Source organism: Bemisia tabaci, chromosome 3 (genome assembly GCF_918797505.1).
Source record: "Bemisia tabaci chromosome 3, PGI_BMITA_v3".
In the NCBI taxonomy this organism is placed as follows: domain Eukaryota; kingdom Metazoa; phylum Arthropoda; class Insecta; order Hemiptera; family Aleyrodidae; genus Bemisia; species Bemisia tabaci.
This window is the reverse complement of record NC_092795.1, coordinates 41,048,703-41,072,502: the sequence shown is the minus strand read 5'-3', so window position 1 is coordinate 41,072,502 and position 23,800 is coordinate 41,048,703. Positions and strand designations below refer to the sequence as shown.

Below are 23,800 nucleotides of genomic sequence, written 5' to 3'. Positions count from 1 at the left end.
AGGTGAAGCTTTAGTTTTTCATAATTTTTACACACAAAAATTAAAAGCATCGGATTTTTGGTCAGTTGCAATATCAGTCATAATTTGCAGAATTTACCATGTGTACAATGTAAACCAAAAAAAGGAGCGAAATTGAAACGAGCACACTGTTTTTCCCCTCTTTTTTAAAGAGATTAAGAAACTGTACATACTATTTCATCTAACAACCTTTATTTCATCTCAAAACGGGTTTCCCTCTTTTTTTTTCTTTTTTAAAGAAGAAAGAACAGCGTTGTTATGAAAATATATTAGGGATCTCGCTCAGAATCAGAGGCGGCGACGTGGAACGGAATTTTTTAATTGATTTTTTTTCTTAAGAATTTTTGGAGCAAAATTTCGATCGCTATTACTTGGTTTGCGACGCATGGCTTAGACAATACATTGTCCCCTCATGCATCAGTCGTCTTTTAAGTCTCTTCCATTGATGAACATATTTGAATGAATTTCAATGAAACATACGGTCGTTACCGAAGATCAAAGTAAGGGGTTGTAATTAGTGTTGACAGCCGCAACATCAAAGGCCTGAACATAGACTTAGAGAAGTTAATATTTATTCGCAATTCATGAGTGTTGAGATTCAAAATTTTGCAACCGACAGGATTTTGAGCAACATTGGTCTACACTTTAAAAGTATATCCAAACAAAGTAATTCGTTCTTCTGGAGTCTACAGTTTGGCGTATTTTCGAAAGTTGGCGCCCCACATCGATTCATATCACATCCAATGTAAGCTCCCATCTTAATCGTGCAAAGCAAAGCTATTGGAAATATTTCATATTGCAAGTCTCAGATTTTTGCAATGGTGAACAGGTTGACCGATCCTTTATGATTTAATATCTAATGCTTTTTTGATGCGTGTAACATAGACGCGGCTTACCATACCACTCAACCTCTGTTTGTGTAGCTCTCAATGAATCAGCTCTTTTAGCGCCGGCAAGCGTAGAGGTAACTCCATGATGACTGAATGTGCATTGTGCAAGTATCAGTCAAAGTGTATAAATATTGTATAGAAAAGAAATAGGTCGTTCATGTAGACGTTTCAATATTTCTCCTTATAATCTGAAACTTGCATAAAACGCATTCATTGATGAGTAATGTGATTAAATCGATGGTTCCATATTATTTTGTTGCATCCTTTTCCCTCATATGCTCATCAAATGCAACATTTTGTGCTGTAAAGAATATAGAACACCTTGTTGGTAAACATTTGAGTCCGCGCTCTTAATCATGATATTCTTAATCATCGGGAGTTAATTGCAAAATTTAAACTTTTATTTCTAACTCTTGTCCGCATACACCGAATTTAAAATTCATAGTTTATCTTTTCAATGGATCAGAAATTGAAATCTGTTCAATGATTTGAACATAGTATCATTCAAGAAACTATTCTGCGCTTATTTGTCGGAAAACTGCAATTAAATTCAGGGTCACATGCAAATCAAGAACATTGATTGAGTAAACTTCCGAATCATCATTACCTGGAAGTCATCATAATTTAAGAATGATGGGGGGGGGGGGGGGCTAGTATTTGTCGGCTCAATTCAAATTATGTTGTATGGTTTATTAATTGTTTTTTTCAACTCATTCGCATGAACTTAAGGAAAATCTGCTGGGTAACTTACAATATAAGGCATAAGATAAGACTTAAGAAAAGAGGCTTAAGCTAAGAGCTTTAAGATAACGCGGAGTCAAAACCACCGTGTGGAAAATTAAAGCTAAAATAATATGAAAAAATCATACGCATAGAAGTTCCTCACATATGAAATAGTACTAAACCAAGCAGGGAGGAAATCGAGAATATGTATCACTTGTGACGTCATTATATCGCTTCGTAACGGCGAAGTTAGATCATTCACCCATCATGAACTGCATCGAGAGTATGGACAACCGAACTTGCCGCACTTCACACAAACTTCCAAGTTCCTCTCAGTTCCGGTGTAAAACCTGAACATTTTTCACGAAAACTGGCAAGAAAGGCACAGGGCCCTTGCACAAGAAGACCAGCTTCAGCCTCCATTACGCAATTGCCCCCCCCCCCTCCTTTCTCCAGCCGCTGGTCATAAAGGGCCCTTGATTCCAGGAGCGAACCTGATTTTAAATTAAGTCGATCATACTGCGGCGAGGCGACGACGCGTTGAAGCGATATTTTTAAGGAGCTCTGTCTTTAATCTCAAACTCAGTTACAGATTTTGCTCCGCGGTGTTAACCTTTAAAATACATCGTTGATATTTTATCCAAGTCATGAGAAATGTTATTATTTTAACTTTATAGCCCACTGATCCTACGGATGAGCAAATCTTAAAGGGGCTTAGACATACTAACAAGATCCATTAACAGCAGGAGTAAAGCAGATCCGATGTGACTCAAAATTTCTTGAGTTTTGAAATCTTGTTTGAAGTAAATAATAACACAAACAATTGCGATGTATCGATTGTTAAGAGATTTAAACCTATGGTAAAGAATCAATTATTAAGGTGTTCGCTGCGAACATCCTGTCTATCGATCCATTTCCATTGGTTTAAATGGCATAAAAATCGATATATCGCAAAGCACGCCACGCCACTGACACAAACCACTGTGAAAACATATTCAAATGAGGGTTTTTGATTTATGTTTGATGAAATATCAGGCGTAATCAGAAAGCCTAGACAATGAAAATGTTGAGACAGGAATTCCTCGAAAATTGTGACGACGAAATGTGTGGTTTTTAATATGTTTCCTTTCCAACTTAATTTCAAGACGGCTTAGCATTGTAGAATATCGGAGTTGTAGGGTCTGCACTAGAAAAAAAAAAACACATTGGATCCAGAGTCCAGACTCTTGAAAACATTTACAAGAAAAATACTCTTGGTTCAATCAGATTTAAGCTTAAATCAAAAGGAAATCCGCTCAAATTAAGAGGCTTGGTTCTTGATTTAAGCAAAAATCTGATTGAATCAAGAGTATTTTTTCTTGTCGATGTTTTTAAGAGTCTGGACTCTAGATCCAATGTGTTTTTTTTTGCCAGTGTGCCTGGACCTGGACCATGACGCCAAATAATATTTTCCAATCAGGGTGACAGCTTATTGAATTGTCCGGTGTTACAAACCAGGTGCGTGGATGAGATCTTGTCCAATGCTGTGAAGGATTAATCCACATTAATTCCTTGCAAAGATTTCTCAAGTGAATGTTCAGTCAACCTTGGCGTTAAAGAGGTGAGTACACATGTGTAGACCGGAGCTTTGCCCAAGTTTGCCGAACCGCTGTTGCCTGATTGTTAATAGAACATTCCCGAAACTCTCTAATTTCTACATTTACACTTTTAAAAATTGTTACAAACCGATAGCATGAAAAAAAATCGGAGCTCACACTGACGTACTGGAGAAGTACTGAGTTTTGATTTTTTTTCCTGCTGGTTTAGTGGCTTTGTGTCTAGCACCTTCAGCCAACTTTAGGCAATGTTTAGTGTCCGTGGACATCGTGGGATCTTCATGCTCCAGGCTTTTCCAATTTTCAGGGATGAGGGTCGAGGAGAATCTGTTTCAGCAGATCTACCCGTCAATTCCGTGATAATTAAACGCCACCACCGCTGGGATTCGAACCCGGGACCTATTGACCTATAGTCAGACGCGCTGACCACTAGGCTAACTTGGCCGGCGAGTTTTAATTTGGAGAGTAGATTGCATGTTCGGGGCAAACAATTATCGCCGCAACGTATACTTTCACGCTCCATTCATTGGCACAAAAATAAGCAAAATCGCTGATATGATCGAAGAGTGAGAGTGGGTTATCCGTTGTTTTCACATCGTTGTGTTTCAGAACCTCAACCCCTACTTTAATATTTTGGACTAAAACCAACCAACTTTTTCGCTTAACCCACTATAACTCGAAGATTTTAAAATATTGATAGTGCTTTAGTCCTAAGCCCTTTTTAATTTTCTGCATTTTTACGTTTCCTACCGTCAAAAGTTGCAAAAAACTTAATCTCTGTTTTGCAGCATAAAACAGAACATTAAAACTCGCCTTTGAGTTATTCGAGTGTGTCAGTGCAGCGCTCTGGCGACTCAAATTAGAACTCAGAAAGTCGATTTCTCACCTGTTCTTTACCGTTACTAAAATAAATGGAAGACGTCTTCCCCTGGAGACTTAAGAGGTTCTAAGATTTGGTGGAAGAAATCTTCGTATGAGTGAGGGAACATGCAAACATTTTCGATTGGGGGCGTTGTTTGGTTTTCTTTCCAAAAATTTGAAATGGGATGAGATTTTGAGGCACTGCAATGTGGACTGTTTTGCTTACCCCTACCCAATTCACCCTAATACACTGGCCAAAAAAAAAAAAAAAAAAAAAAAAAAAAAAAAAACACATTTGATCTAGAGTCTAGACTCTTGAAAACATTGACAAGAAAAGGGACTCTTGATTCAATCAGATTTTTGCTTAAATCAAAAGTAAATCCGCTCAAATTAGGAGGCTTGGTTCTTGATTTAATCTTAAATCTGATCGAATCAAGAGTATTTTTTCTTGTCGATATTTTTAAGAGTCTGGACTCTAAATCCAATGTGTTTTTTTTTCCAGTGTATTCTTGGCTAACATTCAAACGTCGTTTGCTCTGATTCTTTTCGTCGAGCGCGGTTGACATTCTGGCAACAGCGTCACGAGCGGCGTCATATTTGATCACGACCGGACGCGCGCGAGCGCCCGTCGCGGAGCGGTGCGGCGCGACGCTGGTCATCGCAATAAAGCTCCGGTCAAGTGATGTCTTCGGTCAGCGGTGGTCGGGAGAAATCCAATGGCATGCATCAATCCAGCACTTGCGATGCAAAACCAGCACCAACTCAATTTGCACCAGCAGCATCCACAGTCGAAGTTGCCAGATAGTGCTGAATAATCCGCACCTCTCCCTCTTCGAGCCCATGTAAAATATCAGCATTTTAATCGCACAATCTGGCGACCTTGCACAATCGCGTGCTCAGCTTGTTCGTCTGCATAGAACCAGCGATTGCATTTTTCTAGCAGGATGAAAGATGGAGAGAGAAAGGAGGGAGGGAAGGATACGGGGGGGGGGGTATCCGACTGATTGATCAAATACGACCATCCAATCAAAACTATTTTTACGGTAATATTGTCACAAAGTAGACCGGACACGCCATTTGATAAATGAGGAGCCCATGATCGGATATGTTTGTAAATTGGAGGGCGACACGGAAAAATAGGTACACGAAGTAGACCGGATTCTCGAGTTAGGATGGCTGAACTGCAACCATCATTGTTGGTCGCGATTGAATTTCAACCTAGCGATGAACGTCGGTACGGTTCAGTGGTCAAAAATGAACGCTCATTTAGATTCAATGAGAACTTTAGTCACGAAACAAGTGGAAGAAAAATACAAATCGGTGTGCGCAATTCAGACATTTCGGTCAAACAGTTTACCTTGACAGAGCGAGCCTTTTATTGTGTATAGATTGTTTTTAGTTTTTTAAATCAACAATAATTCACAAAGAAGAACAACTCAGACAAGCATACTCTAAAATTATGGGCTTGGAGGACACGGCGCATAAATGCAGTATTTGTTATTTCGAGAAATATGTGTTTGAAGTTTTGAAATTATATGGATCCTTATGTGGAAAGGAAACTCAAACTGACTTTTTGATGCTTAAAAATTGGAATTGTGGAGCAACTTTTTCGCAAAATACGCGGTTACAGAAATTACAATACAGAATTATACATGCAGTACAGAAAATAGAGGTTTACTTGAAATCATCAATATCTTGATTTCTTCAAAAAATATACCTACTCATGGGTCTTGTCCTCTAAGCCTTTCAAATGAAATGATGAGATTTATGATACAAAAATCAAGTTTTCATCTATGTTTAGTTCAGTGCTTACATATTGAATTACCGTCCTGGGTAGATAGAAATAATGGCACAGCACGAAACACTAAGTTCTTCTAATTTTGGGAGTTTTCAGTGTGTCTTGGGTACGTGACGTTAATTTAGGCTGTATCTTTGTCAAAAAGTCCATTACTTTGTTTCTCTATGTTTTTTTACGACTTAACAATGTAAAAAAAATCTATCCTCCTTTCATAACCTTGCGTTCAAGTCTCTCAATAGTAGCATTTTACTGAGGCAGCATGTGATTAGGGCTAGAGGCAGAGTGTGAATTTAACAAAAATACTGTATAAAAAGACATGTTTGTGCATCATATTTATACATCCTGTACATTATATATATTCTTCAAACATTTGCATGTCTATAAGGAGAAGTGAAGGACATGAAGGAATGTTAAGAATACCTAAGGAGCCACGATAATCACTTTCTCCTCTAAAACTGATAAATGTTAATTATAAAACTGCAACCTGCATGAACTCACAGTTCTTTCCTTAAAGAGGGCAGGGTTGGCAGTTAATCGACGAAATTACTTTCTCTCCCAACTCTACTGACGTTACGGTTGTTACCTTTCAAAGTTGTCATCACGTCATACCTTCGTGGGAGTCGCCGTCTCTCTATTATCACGCAATCCAACCTCGTATTCCTCGTTGTGTTGAAGCCTCCCGCAGGCATTTAACGATTAAATTTTTCAAATAAGCATATTTTGGAATGCGAATAATTATTTGGCTGATATTTTTATGATGGTCCTCATAAATCAAGATAAAAATTAAACTAAAAAAAAAAAAAAAAAAAGTCCTGAAGTGCACATCCATACTTAGAGAAAAAAACATTGGTTAGAACTTCATATGGAACGTGCCCAGTTCTGGTATAATACGCGGTTTTTTTATGGAAGCTGAGCTTTTCGGTTCACATAACTCAACGTTAGGTTACGCTTACGCAGTTTACCAGAGATACGTTTCTTATCACCGAGAATATTCCCGTATGGAGGGGGAGGCGTTTCGACGGACTGTCCCGTAGAAAATCGCGAAAATATGAATATCTATATCTTTATCACTTTACAAAAATAAAAGGATGAGTTCGCGCGACGTTGATTTCGAGGTATTTGTTCAAAAATGGTATTTTACTTGATCACCTAACAATGATTTGGTAGGCCTTAAAATGGTCTTTGTTTAAAATAGCACGTTCGATCTACAAAACATTCATGTAAGTTGGCTGAAAAAGTTACTTGTGGTAATCTGTTACCTTAATACTTCTGATTATAAATAGGTTCTTTATTTGTGAATTGGACGTATTTCTATCAAACGGAACTATGCGCCAATTTGAGTTACTTTTGAGGAATTTAGAATGCCGGATAGCGCGTTCTGTCAAACGGAACTAAGCGCCATGGAAAAGCATTGCAAGTATAGGAAGGAATAAGCCCGCCCCCGCCGCCAATCCAAGCTCCCCTTTACCTTCCTCCCCCTATGGCGCTAAGTTCCGTTTGATAGAAATACGTCCAATTAATATAATAATTAGTTACTGAAATCAATCTGTAAACTACAAAGAAATACTCTTCGAGTGAGTCGGAAAATGAAAATGATTGTCATCATGGGGCAAATCTGCAACACGTAATTATGTGGCGACTCGAGTATTTTTGCTGACAGCAGATCTCTATAATTAAGTTGTCTTTACCTCATTCTCCGTAGATTATGGCAGAGACAACTAACAGCATACAGAAAACACGAATCACACCTAGCTTCCTGAAGATCCCCTCCCTCCCACCCGGGCAGGGTTCGCGCGCACAATCTAACCCCGCGTAACCTTCGGAGTAAAAGTGGTCTTGACACGTAATTTGGATCCATTCAGCATCCCGCCGACGAAGGCGCGCTGGACTGGTCTGTTGGTCTGTCTGTTTTTAGACTTCGCCCGATCAATGGCCATTCCATCTCCACTTAGTTTCACTTTTACCCGTCCCAATCTGAGGAGAAAGAAGAGGGAAAGAATGCGCAGAGGTTTGAATAAGCTGCCGCCGACTCGAGGACAAATATATTTCACTTAGAAACTTTTGAGCTACGTTGTCAAATTACCTTGCGTAGCCTGACCGTCAAAAGGTTTGCAACTTGTTCTATGCTGGATTAAAGTATGCAGACCGAGTTTTAAATTGAAACTGAATTAAATTATTATCTTAGCTACGTTTTACATTCATACTGAGAATTCGCCAGAAGTGCAAACAGGTCTTTCACTTTAGTGTCTAAGTTATGGTATTAGTTGTTCACTAAGTAATAAATTACGCATAAATTAAGATCTTCCAGCAAGCATATCTTCAATGAATTGAATGAGCCATACCCATGCAATCCAATCAGTGGCGTGGCGTGAATTGCGATAAATCGATTGTTATGCCATTTAAACCTATGGTAAAGAATCGATTATTAAGGCGTTCGCTGCGAACACCTTGTTTATCGATCCTTTCTGGCATAACAATCGATATATCGCAATTCACGCCACGCCACTAAATCCAATAGGTAAACTCATCAGCAAACGAAGTACCTATCCAGTCGCTGACTAATGATGAGCAAAAATCATATCTCACTGATATTTTCAATCTCCACATACCGAGCATGTGCATATGTACAACGACTTTTTTTTAAGAAAAAAAATCATCCTCCTCTGTGATGATAGTGACTTTCATCTTCATGTTCAAGTGATAATTTTTGGCTTAGGAATTCGAACTTAAAATAATTTTATCTAGGTATCAATAACGATCAATTCAAACCTTAATTTCGTCTTTTCTTGAAATGAATAGCCCACTCCATTTTATTGAGCGATTTTTCGAGGTAAATGAAAGTATCATTCATTAAACGTATAATTGGTTAATACAGAAACTTCATTCGTTTTTCTTATTTTTCATAAGTATGTATATTTCGTCACATTTCTGACAAAAGGCCGTAACGTCTTTTCAAAATGAGACAAATCGTTCGTGTAACTCCATTCTTTTCGGAGCTCACGTGAAAATAAAGATACGCTCTCAAGACAGAGGAGCGATTGTCCGACTAACGCTCCTTTCCCGGTATTTTTTGCGAGAATGAATCATTCACCGTCTTTTATCCGCCAGTTTGGCAACTCTTCGCAGTGTCTGGAGCTTTCTCCGCATGCTGACCCTCGCCTGCGTATCAATCAAAGCTAGGTTCGTAAAATTCACCTGCCGGGGGTCAAATTTCATGGTAAAAATTTGAGATCGGAACCCAAAGATCTGATCGCAGAATGTTGTGCTTCTGGCCCATCACGTTCCGTGCAATGAACTGATTTCGCCGGGATGATCCTCAGATACACATTTAGTTTCTCCAGGAAAAAACAAGTATTGCGTGTAAGCTGTTAATGCAGGTATCTTCTTTGGAAAGTAATTTATGCAATAGTTGACGTCGTTAGAGGTCATACATGAGCCAAACGCACTGAATTGCAGGTCTTCAAAAATGAAGGGAAGACATGAAAGATGAGTGGCTTTCGAATAAACCTACTTGTCAGAGTTGCTGTGTTGTCGAGCAAGAAAGTTGGAGGCCGGGGAGACAATGCGCTCTATCAAAATTCTATTAATATCCATCTACGCATGGATTTTAAACAGATGGGATACAAAGTGTGAGGAGGTCCCATAATGTCTAAAAAAGATCTTAAGTTTAAGCCAAACAAGCTAAAATTTTTTAGTGTATAATAATCCTCCAGTGGAAATTGAAGTCCAAATAATCCTCAATGTTTGCGTAAATCATGAAACTTCAATTTCTGACACATTATCATCGAAAACGTTGACATTTTTTTCGATTCCGTAAAATTCAAAGCAGAATAACAGTGGCAGGATGCAAATGCCATTTGGATCGCGTTTAGCAGAGAGGAACCAAGCCACATCAGCTATTGACAAATTTAACTGGGCAATTACATATTTTACGAGAGAACGTTTGTGCGGATTCTTTTGAAAATGTTAAGGATTTTGCCTCGTATTACGGAGAAAATTCACTGAAATTAGCACGAAAATCCACACAACTATTTTCATGTAAAAAATTAAATTGCCCAATTAAGTTTGGCAATGGCAGATGTGGCTTGGTTCCTTTCTGCTTAACGCGGTTCATTTAACTTTTGCCAATAGACGCTATTAGTGCCCCGTCACAGAAAAGCGATATATATAGATTTTTTCGCATTGGTAGCATTGAAAAAGGTTATACCAATGTTATTGTTTGGATCCAATTCGATATTATGGAGAATCCATATGATGATGCGCCACTAATACCATCTATGCCCTCAGCATGAAGTGTCGTCAAAACAGAAGCAGACATTTGACCAGGAAGTGCAGATCATGCATGCGCAATATGCGCATCCTGAAAATCAAAGTCGCGAGCAGCAGAGGCATTGTCTCATCTCCGTGCGATGACGTGGCGTGCAACCACTTTCTCCCCAGACAAACGAAATTACGTCACTCGAGTTACCGCTAAAACGGTCCAGGCTGTAGGTACATCTAGAATGAGTGGTGGACAGAGGTTTGCCCAAAGCTGGCTCTAGAGCGGCTGAATCGTTTGAGGCGCGACATTTGAAGCCAAACGTGACTTTCAGAGTCGATGTTGGAGTTTGGCTTACCACTTTTCAACGTGTGAGAGTAAAAGAGAAGTTGGTTCATGAACACGTACCTGAAACAAACAAGGAAAAACCAATTGAAACGTTTTAATTTTTGCCGGTTTTCGTTGTTAAAACAGACAATGCGACAATACTTAAATTTTTCTCATGCTGATCTCGTCACCCTCCGGCCGAAGTATCACAAGCGCCATGCGAGGTTTAAAAATTCTTACTCTTAAAATTATTACTCTTTTTAGAGTAAGAAAGTACTCCGAAAAAAAATCTTACTCTTACTGAAAATATTGCTTCCCGTAGAGAAAACAAAATCTTTTTTTCTTTTTCTTCCTCCGAAGTGATCAACACTGGCAGCAAGAAAACAGTTCGCGTTTAATCGAGATAATAAAGATGGTACAGCAAAGGTCCTGAGCAATCGATCCTTAAGAACCATTTGCCTTTCATGTGAGAAAATGTCAATTCAACCAAATAAAGTTTTCTTGATGGTTGGCTAAAATATGAGTGGTTAAATTGGATGCCAAGGGAATTTTTGAGACTAATTCCGCATTTATGACCCAGCAATACAAGTCCACTAAACACTGGCATTGACCAAATTGCTGTAGCTTCTGCGCGTCTTCTGAGAGATAAATGATGTCCATGTAGAGCTTTTAATTAAAGCCACAAAATGTGACTTATTTTACAGGCCTGCATGGTCTGACCAAGAAGATTCATCTGAGCAGGGAAAGATAATTAAATTCGAGGCCATGCGTCCTGTGTAGGTATGATAAATATGATTAATTACTCTCCAAAATGGAGACAAATTTTAAATCAATCCCACACTTGTCATGTCGAAATTTATGACTGACAAAAATTTGTATTGCATTATTGACACATTTATGAGCGTATAAAAATTATTGCATCGATATAAATAATTAATTGATGTAAATTTAAAAATTTAATTAAAAGAATAAAAATTACGCCAGCCTATACAATGAAAATGCATGCAATACATGCTCATAGTATACATCAGTGCTATACATGCTCAACGTAATACGATATCAGGTCCAAGCAGTTGGTCTGGTATGGACATGTGAGAAGGATGGCAGATGATCGGTTGCCCAAGCAGGTCTTCGATTGGGTTCCTCCCGGAAGGCGACGGCGTGGACGTCCTGTGAAAGGTTGCCGACAAGGGGTGGAGGAGGAGATCAGAAGGTGCCAATTGCCTGATGATCTCTGCATGGGAGCAGGGCTGGGAACCCGATCGGAACCCGGAACCCGGAACCCGGAACCCTCAGAACCCGCATGTTTATGCGGAACCGGAACCGGAACCCGAACCCGAAACTTCGGACCTTCAGAACCGGAACCGGAACCGGAACCGCCGGGGCACAATCCGAGAACAGGGTTCCTACACGGGTTCCGTAGCGGTTCCGTGACAGCTGATGTTGCAGCAACGCCGGGTTTGAGACGGCCCCGTATCCAAGGAAATTGTAACAAATTTTTTATCGGTGAAAAATCAATTTAATTGAGCGAACTCATTTTAAGTGAAGTGGAATTTTAAAAAGTAAAATGGGAAGTATTGGAATTTTTTTTGACTACATCAAGGAAGAAAATAAATCAGTTTGTAGACGTTGCAAAGAAAAAATAGGAGGGAATCATGTAACAAACTTAAAAAAGCATGTCCGAACGCAGCACAAGGAGGAATACGAAGAGTGGTTAAACAAACAAAAGACCGAAGAAGAAGATAACCTCAAAAACAAAAAACGGAATCGAGAAGACGAAGATGCTGCAGCAGGAAGTTCAGCAAAAAAGTTGAAGCAAGGCGACATAAGATCGGCTCTCTTTAACGAAGTGACGGTGAAGATTAACCTGGAGACTATCGAAAATGCCTGCATAAACCTAATTATAAATGGACGTCCTTTGGTTTTGATGGACGATGCAGCATTCCATAGTATCATAGATCCTATATTAGAGGGATTGAAGACAACAGCCAAAATCAATCGGCAAAACATAAGAATGAAAGTGATTGAGAAAGCAGATGCACAGAGAAAGAAAATCAGCGGAGAATTGCGCGGGAAAATGTTTTCATTAAAACTTGACATATGCACAAAAAGAGGTAGGAGCGTCCTCGGGATCAACGCCCAATTTATCGCAGACGATGGACATTTGTACATCAGAACTTTGGCAGTGTTTGATTTAGCCGAACGACACACAGGTGTGTACATTATTTCTGTATTGTTGAAAACTTTAAAGACGTACTCGATAAATATTAGTCAAATATTTTGCATGACGACTGACAATGGATCCAATATGGTAAAGGCGGTGAAATTAATGGACGCTGACATCGAAGCAGCAGAGATTGAACAACGTGAAGAAATGGTGCAGCAGCATACAGAAGAGGAAGAAGAAGAATGCGGGTTGGACAATCAGTTTTTCCAAAACGACGAAGAAGAAATGGGGCAGATTCGAGGTTTTCGCTGTGCGGCTCATACCCTACAATTAACTATAGCTGATGTGTGGAAAAGTGGAAAGTACTCCAACGTCTTAGCCAAAGTCCGACGAGCTGTGAAAGAGTTGAAAAATACAAACGTCGTGATTCTACTGAAACTAAAGAAGTTGAATGTGGCCATAATAGATTGCCCAACGAGGTGGTCCTCCACGTACCTTATGCTGCAACGGCTAATCTCGCTGAGAGAATTTTGCGTGGAGTATGCAGGCTCCTTCCCTAACCTGCACTTGACTGAGGGCACTTGGAATATTATCACAGAGATGTTAACCTCTCTTCAGCCGTTGGACATTGCAACAAAGCAACTCCAGTCAGAGGACTTACTCATGGGTGACTTACTCGCTGCTTGGACCAATTGCGTTCTTCACCTTATTTCTGTCGGTACCAACATCTCGGAAGACTTATATAAAGCAATGCAGAAAAGGCAAGATATTCTGTTAGAAAATGCAATTTTCTGCAGTTCGGTGTTGATGGACCCGCGATATAAGGGCCTCCTGAGCAAGCAGCAGAAAGAAAAAGCTATTACTCATCTACTCACTACGTGGCAAACCATCAATCTACTGGAGGCGCCGGTCGAAGATTCTCAAGAGATTGGTTCAGCAGCAGAATGTGCAGAAGAACTACCCCAAACGTCTGCCGATCCCCTGGAAGGGTTTCTAGCTCAAGCAGATGAAGCAGCGTCTTCAGCAGAAACGACTCCTCAAAACTCTGATGAAATTAAGCGCATCCTGCAAAATTACAGCACTCAAAAGAGACCCGTTGACCTGAAGAATTATGCTAGTCCCATGCTGTATTGGAAGGCAAAGAAGGCGGATTCTCATCCCAACTTCGTATTGTACAAACTTGCTCAGGTGGTTTTATCAGCTCCTGCCACGCAGGTTAGTGTTGAAAGACTGTTTTCGGGCCTAGCGTTCATTCTATCCCCCCTCAGAGCCAGCATCGCGCCGGACTTGCTGGAAAGTATCCTGTTGCTCCGGTATGCTTAAGTAATATCATTTTCAATTGCTTGATTCAAATTATTGTTTCTAAATTAATCATTTTTGATTGCTTCATTAAAATTGCCCAGTTTTGAACTCTCTCTCATTTTGAGTAATTTACTTTAAAATTAAATTATTTTCGCGAATACTAATACCATGGAACCCGAGTGGAACCGGTTCCGGAACCGGTTCCGGAACCGGGACCCGAATCTTCGGACCCCCGGAACCGGAACCGGAACCGGAACCCGAATCATTGGACCATGAGAACCGGAACCGGAACCGGTTCCAAAATCCATTCGGGTTCCCAGCCCTGCATGGGAGGATAGGGGGCAATGGCGATTGGGCGTCGCAGAGCGCGAGGCGGCGCTTTAAAAGCGACCTTATGTATGTATGTACATGCTCATAGGAAAGCAATCCCTTTAAAGATCAGAAAAGATGCGTTTACCTTGCATCAAACGAAGTTACATTTTGAAACAACGTTTTAAAATTGTCAGGCGTTCTTTAGGCGGTCTTAAGTGGTTTCATATGATTTAGGTTCCACGATAATGCATTTGCCGATCGCACTTAGCACTTATGATGAAACCGAAATCATACTATAGAAACGAAAAATTGCGCAGCATTATTTTCACCTGTTATCTTGCAAGGAATCTTCATGACGTATCTATAAAAAGATTAGAATGTTTTTATCAAATGCTTTGTGGTTAGTCGTAACGATATACCAACGGTGGACGCAAAAGCAATTGAGCCGCAAAGGGGGTGAAAATCGTATATTAAGAAAAATTTTCTAATTAAGGATCCCTGAATGAGAATTTTTTTGCTGAATGAGTCAACCGGGAATCTCATTAAAGTGACGAGACGTCTCTTTGAAATAACAGAAGAAGCGCTTGAAATACCCTGCGGTATACCATTTGCTATTTGCTTGTAGCCATAAACTAATTTCGTGATTTTATCATACGATACATTCAATGGTTCCACCCAGAACAAATGGACCGTTTTAATATCGATCGCTTTGCCGCACAATTTAAAGGCGGCACACTGGTGATATATCGAGCGACGCAGCCCTGACATCAGTCCCTTGATTTACCAGGTAACTTGACGTTTTATCACGGTATGCGTAGCTGAAGTTAGGTTTTTAATTTGATGCAACACTGAAAAAAAAGTAGCTTAGATCAAGCATGATGATTCTTGAATTTGCCGCCAAGAAAATTTTTTTTCTTGCTTTAAGCTGAGTTTTTCTTGATACAAGAAAAATAATGCTTGGATAAAGCAAGAAAGTAGCTTATATTAACCAGAAAAATTTTTGATTTAAGAGGAAATACTTCTTGGCGGCAAATTTAAGATTCTTTTTTTTTCAGTGAAGTCAAGTTGGTCGCACTGAGCGCTGTGCGGTGCAACGGAGCGGGTAAGTGCTCGCGTGAGCCGTGTCTAGGAGTCATTAGCAAAATAATTGAGGTGTTTCACGACTCGCTGACGGGGAAGTGTTAAAAATTCTTAAACGAGGGCTCGACTCTTCTGATGATATCCTCTTGGATTTTGGTAAACGAAACTGTCAGCATCTGCGCCTCAGAACTTGGTCGGACGATCAACTAATACTTCACGTCCACTGAACGTCTACGCCCACAGGGCCATCGGCTATGGAGGCAACACTTTTCATATAAGATTCCCAATTAGTTGGATCAAAAGCTCGATTTTTCAATTAAATTTATCGAATTTGGCATTGATTCTCCAAAATGTTGTTTTTGAATCAATGATTAAATCTTTAGTTTCTATGGACTACGTACGCACCTCTTGTGAGCGGTCAATTTGATTTAGAAGACATTAAGGCGGCGGATCATTAATTTGAATGAAATACTTTTTGTTAACGTATATTACTTACTTTTACTTTATAATTATTATTTTGTTAATCAGTTTATTGACTCATTTTCAGTTTTAGATGGATTTAACGGGATCTTCAAGATTACCATTTTCATTGCATTTTTATTTTGTGCGAATTGAGCGTTGTCGTGTTTGATTTTATTTATACTTCTATGAAATGGACTACATTTTGCAATTAGGGACTACAATTTCTGGCTCATCTATAAAAATATCTGCAAATGGAAACTATAATGAAAATGATATACTGTGTAAATGTTTTTGTAGCTAAGCCAGAAATTGTAGTTCTTGATTGCATAACGTGATCCAAGTAATGGTATGATTTTCGCTTGACTTTTTTTCTGGTTCAAGAATTTTGGACTCACTACTTTTATTCAGAATGATTGATGTGATGAAGAGGTTATGAATTGGGCTTGATTGCGACCTATCATTAAATAACATCGGTAGTACGTTGGCATTAAGTAGCACGTTTGGAATTGACATTTCAATACTGGTTTGGATACCATTGCTTCACTCAGAGCCCCGAAAATTACTTGCCCGGTTGTGAGAAATGACGAGTCAAAATTTTCAATCATATAACCTACATTTTTACCTTCCATGATATACTTTTAACACTCAGAAAACAGTTTTTCCTCGCATCATCGTCGTCTAGTGAGAAAACCATTCACATACGAGAACTCATGTAAACACTTCTCTTCCTCTAAAGCTCTAAGTTGAATAAAGTTTCCTCAATTAAAAGTTTAGAAATAAAGATCTTGTAACTTTTTAACTGCATATTTTTTTGGAGAAAGAAGAAACTGCTCACACAAAATAACTATATTGCTTTTTTTTTCTAAATAAATTATTAACACTGCAATAAAAATCGTAGTAGCGTATTCTTTCCGTTACCAAATCCGCACTAATCTCAAATTCATTTTTTTTCTTTTATCATACGAAAAATAGGAATGAAAGTAAATAAATATTTTTCGAGACTCCTTTACAAGTTTCATATCTAGAATTTTTTCAATTCATATCATCGATAATCAATGCGCAACATGATTTTCCTCTGAAAAATAGAGGGACCTTCAATACACGCGGAGACTTTAACGCAGGAGTAGGGAAAAAAACTAGCATTACGTCAGTTCTGTGTATAAGCGATGCTCCCATAATAATTGTGGGGAATGTGTAAACGTTTTTCAAAGCACTTATGGTATGAATATTTGAGATTTGAAAAATCTAAAAACTGGAGTGATGAAACTTCAAATTTGGTTTGATTTATGGAGTAACGGTATACTAGTTGGACCATTTTCAAGAGAGAATCCAAGAGGAATATAAAACTCTCATTATTTGACTAAAAGTTTCAGTAAGGATATTCTTTTTCCACCTTCGTTTAGAAACAACACGTGTGTCATAAGCTTCCATATGCATGTAGGATTGTAGGTGCATGAAATGGACCAGAAAAAGTTGTTCATTGATGCCAAATGAAGTCCTTTTGATATTGCGCTAGCACTTAACTGTCTTGGGGCATGAGAGTTCTCTCAATCAGGGACTTATCACAATCACATTGGTAGCCTCAGCACTAAATCACTCTCACCGAATATATACGATAGTTGGCTTCATGCAACGAGTTTAAGGCACCGCACTATACGGAGCCTGCACTGATAACAAAAAGAGAGAAATCTTGTTCATAGTGCCGAACGTTGAATTAGAAATTTGAAAGGTCAGCCGAGTGTTGCTCAACAGACGAATGCTAGTGATTGTTCCTTTATGAGCCTTAATTTGAAGAGTGTAAATTGAACGAGCGGTTGCCAAACATTCCGATGAAGAAAAGTTGCATTTTAAGTAGGTAAACACTGCAAAGATTATCAGCAAAGTTCAAAGTTGTTAAATTTTTATACTTAACACTCTCATGCTCATTTTCGAGGGTCTACGTCTGTTTGAGCTAACTGTATTAATGAATGTTTGAATGCGCAATTGTACACGGTGGATATTTTTATTACCACAGAGTTGCCTCACACCTCACCACACCTGATTTTCGCGACCTTCTCTTTTTCAGATGCTCTTAATTAATTAGAATGCAAAACAGGTGAACCGATCCTGTCAATTTAAAGCGGTTTGCCGTTTGAATTAGGAGCCAGTTAAACTCCGAAAACAAACTCAAATTCAATGCTGAGGCAAGTCATCGCTTAGCCCCCAAGCTGTCTCTAATTAGGACAATTCATTAATTGGGAGCGTTTTGCAAACTTAACATGTTTGCTCTATCACATACGTTAAAGATTACATATTTTTGTGAAAATTTTCAGTCGTGACTTCACGGTGCGGTTAACTCATGAGGGGAAAAACGTGATTCTGTACGGACTTTTCCTGAAAATTCAAAATTTCGATAAAACCTGTGGATAATTCATAAACTTTAAAAGTTTGAAATTCCATCAGATGTTATGAATTCTTCCATTAAATCCTTTAATTTCATCATTTTAAAAGAGTTTCGTTACAAAAGCTCCGGCATACAAGCAAGGTGTATATTCTTAACAAAAACAGTTTTAATCAAGGGTCTTCAGTCATAAAAATTATCCTGTCAAAATTTTTGGCGGTTACTAATTGTTCTTTGAAATTTTTGTTTCCAATATAAGTAGAAAGTCATGAACCTGCTCATCTTAAAATATTCAACTTATATCAATGCTGTAAAGAATATTCAGAAGTGTAACTTCTGTTTTACACCGGATTTTCTTTCATTTTTTTTTCTTCGTTCCAGACCACTTACTTTTGTTTCTTTAATTGCGTTATATGCTAATCGGCCCACTCATTACACATTTTCGGTTAATTCTTTCAGTTTCATAACTATGCATGCGTGTAGTGAAAGTATCGGTCCTTTCGTTTTCTCTCTTCACATTTTAAAATGCAGAATGAGAATAAGCAGACAGTTAATCAATCAATATGACGTTAAAAATCTTGATAAGTAGATGCAAACCGTGAACTGCAACAAGCCGCACTGGATATTAAGTGAATAAGCAAAATGTCTACCTTCAAACGTAATCCCTTGCAATACATTGCTGCATAATTTATGTCTCAAACTAAACCAAGGAGGGAAAATGAGGCTGCATGAAAATGGGATATTAAAAGAAAAACTCAATATCATTGGTCAACTGTTTTCAGGAATATGGGCCTGAATATTTTTTAGTTGCCCTTCATTTTATCAACCTTGATTCAATCTCCAGTCTTCACGTACTAAAATTTTACCACTTTTGCTTATACATGTAGTGCCATGAGTTGCACGTTGAATTCAATCAAGGTTGTGACAATTTCTAGAGGAGCTCTTAAATACTTTGCGTTTTTATGCATCATTGAGCTCATCTGACAAAGATATATCGTGTGTAAGATGTACAAAAAATGCGTAAAACGTAACCAAGAAAGAACTTGACTTAATGAAGGTCGTATATTTTCGAAGAACCATGAAAGATATCGTAGCAGCATCAAACTGCTGTTCTTAATATTTAAAAAGAACCCATCGATTTGTATGTACATTGAATTGCAATCGATTGAAAAATAATCTGAATGTTTTTAGGGCTTAACTTCGATCATCTTTTTGACGAAAAAAATGAAATGCTATGTAGCTTTGATCTTTTATATATTTTTTTCGTCCATTTGGGTAGCCCTGAAATCTTCTGTCAGAATTATCTTGACCTTTTATGGTCTAAAAGCTCCATGTATGTACATTAAGAGGGGCATAAACCATAAACCGAAGAGAAAATAACCGCGTACAATACGAACCGGATGTTTTTAGCCGCCTGACCCTCATCGGTTCAATGCTCGGGCACTCAAAAATCTAGCGCAGCTCGAAAATGCCGATTCGAAACTTTGACGTCAAAGGGGGCTACAGGCTACATTTCAACTCTTCTACTAAGGCAACTTCCTTGTTGTAAAACTGTGACCTTTGATGCCCGGTCGAATACAAATAAAGTAACTTTTTCCGGCAAAGATGTGGATCGTCACTAAATTATCGATCGAAACTTTGCAACAACGGCTCATGCCCGCATGCCGACAAAGAACCTCTTAAATCTTTTACCGGCGGATTTCTAAATAGAGCACAGATTCCTCATGTTTATGCGGATGTTCAGTTTGTTTGATATCAAACATTGCAGCATTGTCGGCTCCTCTTAATTTATAAAAGTTCTAATTATTAACAGATGATTTAATATACTTAATTTCGTGTTCATCCTGCTTTATTTTAAATCAATTAAAATTTATACGGCGAGAGAGAAGTAAATACTTTTGATGTTATGTTAGAAATGAAAGGAATTGCAGTTTATCTTCTTCTTCTTCTGCCTTCTGACTAGGGCCGTGGCCCTGTTTGTCTAGCCTCTAAAACAGTAATATGATGCCGATGAGAGTTTATAATGCGTTTATAATGCGTCAAAAAAAGCAGTCTCTGTTTTGCCTAGACATATTTTTCGACACATGCATTACCAATCTTTTTCTGGAGCCTTTTGAAATGTTCGGTATACATTGCACGAGGGCTCAAACATGGGTTAAGTGACCACAATAATGAAAGCAATTCGGGTAAATGTAGACACTACAAAAGCTTTGGTGATGAAATTAGAACCATTTTGGAACGAATGCAGAGACCTCCATGAGCTAAACGAGTTAGAACATGGGTGGCTAAGCCGAGAGAACGTATTTCGGTAAGAATTAATGAAAATTTTTTGCAGAATTCACTAACTACTTTTTAATCATTCTAGCCCAAAATCTTCATCCTTGCTTCGACCAAGTATTTACGCGACTTTATGGATGGTCTGATAGGGGAAAATCAGATTTTTTAAGAACCACAAGAGAACTGATTTATCCATGCATTCCACTATTAAGATCAGCTGACCGACTAGATTCCAATCTTTATTATGGACATGAAGCCTTTTGATCAGTTTGTCTCCAAAAGCTACTCTCACGTGCCGCGGACCGCAAGTTTTACCGCTCAAGGCCTGCCATAACCTCAATTCGGCCTCAGCCACGTTAATCACCACCACAGATGCCGCTCGTAATCACGCGTTTCCAGCGTCCATTCATCGATGAGAAATCGGTGTCATTTTCACTCGGAATTGAATATTCCATGGGATTGGTGTCTATTTATTATCTATGCAAATTCTCCCGACTTACATATTCGCGTTTTTTGCTCTTACTCAAAAACTGATGGTGTTGAAGTTACTTTAATTGTCAACTTTTTAAAAGCAGTTGTCATCTTACTAAGCCGAAATTTGTGAAAGAAAAGCATGGGAGCATTTGTCGGCTTATTTAGCCTATCGAAACTGTTTCTTCATTCTACGAGCGATCTTGCTTAGAATTCTGGCTGAAGTAGTTCACGAAACTGAGGACTGCCAGTTCGACGAGCTACTTTTTGCGCAGCTGAAACTGGTTCGACGATGTCAACAGTGAAGTTAACCTTCGACGGTACGAAATTTCTCACGGAGTTCGTCTTGATACAGTTAGGGAGAAGTATCGCCAGGTATACTAATTTAATCGACGTATGCGAAAACGTCCCATGTCCAATACAGTGTTTCAGAATTTGAGTGAACGCTTTCGTTGAAACTTAAAGACACAAGATGGTTTGAGACGTTAGGAATGTGGAACAGTTTTATAAATGATCCCTTAAGTATAAATAAACGTTCACAAAAGAGATCGGTTTTATTCATCAGTGTCGTGGGGCAAAATGAACCACTGCAATTATAAAACCCTGTATTGGACAACGAACGTTTTCTCATTCGTCGATTCAATTAATGTGCGGTGAGCCCTCCACCGGTCTCTACCCGAATTTTCGTCAGTCCGCGTAGTAGACGATGATCTCATCAGTAGCCAGTCATTTATGATCGGAAAATAAACATGCAAAGACACAGGAGTGACATTTCATTCAAACTCATGAATATAAATGAAAATAGCCATGTGCAACTAACAAACTGATGCGTTTAGAAGGGTTGTAGATACAAGGAGGCGCAGAACGGCTCCTGCATGATTCCTTCCCCTTGATTCTCCCAATCCTCGTCCTTTCCAGTCTAGTCCACAATAAAATTGCACGTTATCACTGCCCTCTCTCGGTCTCCATAGAATTTTGCAGCTGCAAAATTCTAAATGCCATTCTAGCTGCCATTTTGCAATATGGAACTATAAATCCTGGCCCGGTTCAAAAGCAACGTATGTGCCATTAGTTTCCCTATGCACGAATGTGTTTTTTCAGATGAGCCAGAATTTGTAGTTCCAAATTGCAAAATGCAGTCCATCTAAGAATAAGACATCAGAGTGATTGACAACTCATGGTGAATACTTCTAACATATGTTGAAGTTTGGTAACTGGCTACATATTTGTTACGCGTGAAGTAGGAACTCGGTCCTTTAAGCAGTGCACTTTCGCTCATAACGCGTTATGAAGTTCATCAGTCGTTGATGTAAGTATTGCTAATAACTAGGCATTACCGGCATCTACATATGCGGTCTAGTTTTCGCAACTTTTACCTCGAGGAAACGTGTAAAATCTTTTCATTTCGTTGGCAGTATTCGCTTGTGAGTGAAACTTATCTTGGAGTTTTTCTAAATTTTGGCCCAACTGCACCTGTAGTTAACTTCAAATCCCATGAATGTTAATTCACCTGTGGGTGCAGTCAAGCCAAGTTTTGGACATCTCCTGATATCTTTTTGGCAACATAGATGCTAAAGCAGCATATTATCGGACGCATTTAAATCAAAATGAACTATATTCATTTTGACGCAAGACCTGTTATGTATGTGTTCCTCTGAATTTCAGGGCTCATATCAGAATGGGTATAGGGTCCAAGGATGCTGATCATTAGAGTCCCCAAATCTTAAACTTTAGGGGCCTCATGACACCGAAAATTCCAGTCTTAAAGCCTCTCTAAACCTGTTCTATAGACTCCAAATACATGGAGTATGTAGAATGGAGGGGGGGGGGGGTCGCTCAAGGGGGCCCATGGGGTTCGATGCCCGGGGCATTAGAGCTTCCCGGCACCCCGGCTAATCCGGCCCTGCGGACTGATAATTGAAATTGGTGGACAAAGTGATAGACAATGAAGACATAAGGAGTATGCAACGATCCTATTGGTTGAAATGTGTGGTTCCCATAGACAAAGGGAGAACATGATGGAATTACTATAGGGTGTCTCGTGGGTTGTCGTTAGTCAGTCTATTATCTACCTCCTTTGTCGATTGCAACCACCCACTTCCACCAATAGGATCCCTCCGTATCCCTTTTTTTTGTCTTTGTCTGTAGCTTTGTCTATCAATTTCAACAATCAGCCCACTGGATATAGTTCTTTTTGAGTTAAATGCGACCTAGTATCTTTGAGAAATTCGTGATTTCCTCAAACACACCAGAAGTACACTTCACAAGTTCATGCAATGGAGTCTTCCTTTAACTGTAGAACAGAGGAATCATGGTTCAGTTTGTTTAGATGCGTATGCTAATGGTTAGTGACGACACGATAATACGGTCCATTTCTCCGAGACGTCGGCGTTGAGTTTGGCGGGAAATTGTGAAAACTCACCATGCTTGCAGAGCGTCCCGGTGCCGGGGCGGAAATGGCATGAACACAACACTATCACTCTCGCGCACTCACTCGTCGGCGGCGGCGCTGCGGGTCGGCGCTTATCCTGTTGGCGGATCGGATCGCGGTCGGCACGGCGCGCACTCCTTCACGCACTCTTGGGGTCGCGCACAAGTAGCGGTCCGGTTGGTCCGGTCGGCGGCGGTACACTGAACCGGCCCGGCGTGGCGCGCGCGCGCCAACACCGCGACCGGACCGCTCAAAAGTGGCTGGCCCACTTAACGGCGCACCGCGCCCGTCCTCCGCCGTTGCCGACGTTGCCAGATTTTGCGGTGAAATGTGGATATTTTAATAGGGAAACTGCTACTTTTACGGCATCATCTGGCAAGAATGACCGTTGCCACCGCTGTCGTCGCAACAGAGGAGCCTTACCGAAATTGAGTTGACTAGGAGAGCC

General features: G+C 39.5%; 2 protein-coding genes across 2 annotated transcripts in view; one reads left to right on the top strand and one right to left on the bottom strand.

Moving 5' to 3' along the window:
* LOC109032389 (uncharacterized) overlaps positions 1–23,548 on the bottom strand; it is a 42,223-nt gene extending 18,675 nt beyond the window's left edge. Inside the window, exon 1 of the mRNA XM_019044484.2 lies at positions 23,344–23,548. Coding sequence (XP_018900029.2) covers positions 23,344–23,346 — 3 coding nt within the window. The 5' untranslated portion in view covers positions 23,347–23,548. The remainder of the gene's footprint in view (positions 1–23,343) is intronic.
* On the top strand, positions 13,018–14,051 carry LOC140224258 (uncharacterized). Its single transcript, XM_072298357.1, has one exon. It carries the CDS (start codon positions 13,136–13,138, stop codon positions 13,958–13,960), a length of 825 nt encoding a protein of 274 aa, XP_072154458.1. The 5' UTR covers positions 13,018–13,135; the 3' UTR covers positions 13,961–14,051.
* Positions 23,549–23,800: the final 252 nt, after the last annotated feature.

Excerpts from the sequence above, each read along its gene's own strand:
- LOC140224258 (XM_072298357.1), top strand. The coding sequence starts at position 13,136 with ATGCTGCAACGGCTAATCTCGCTGAGAGAATTTTGCGTGGAGTATGCA.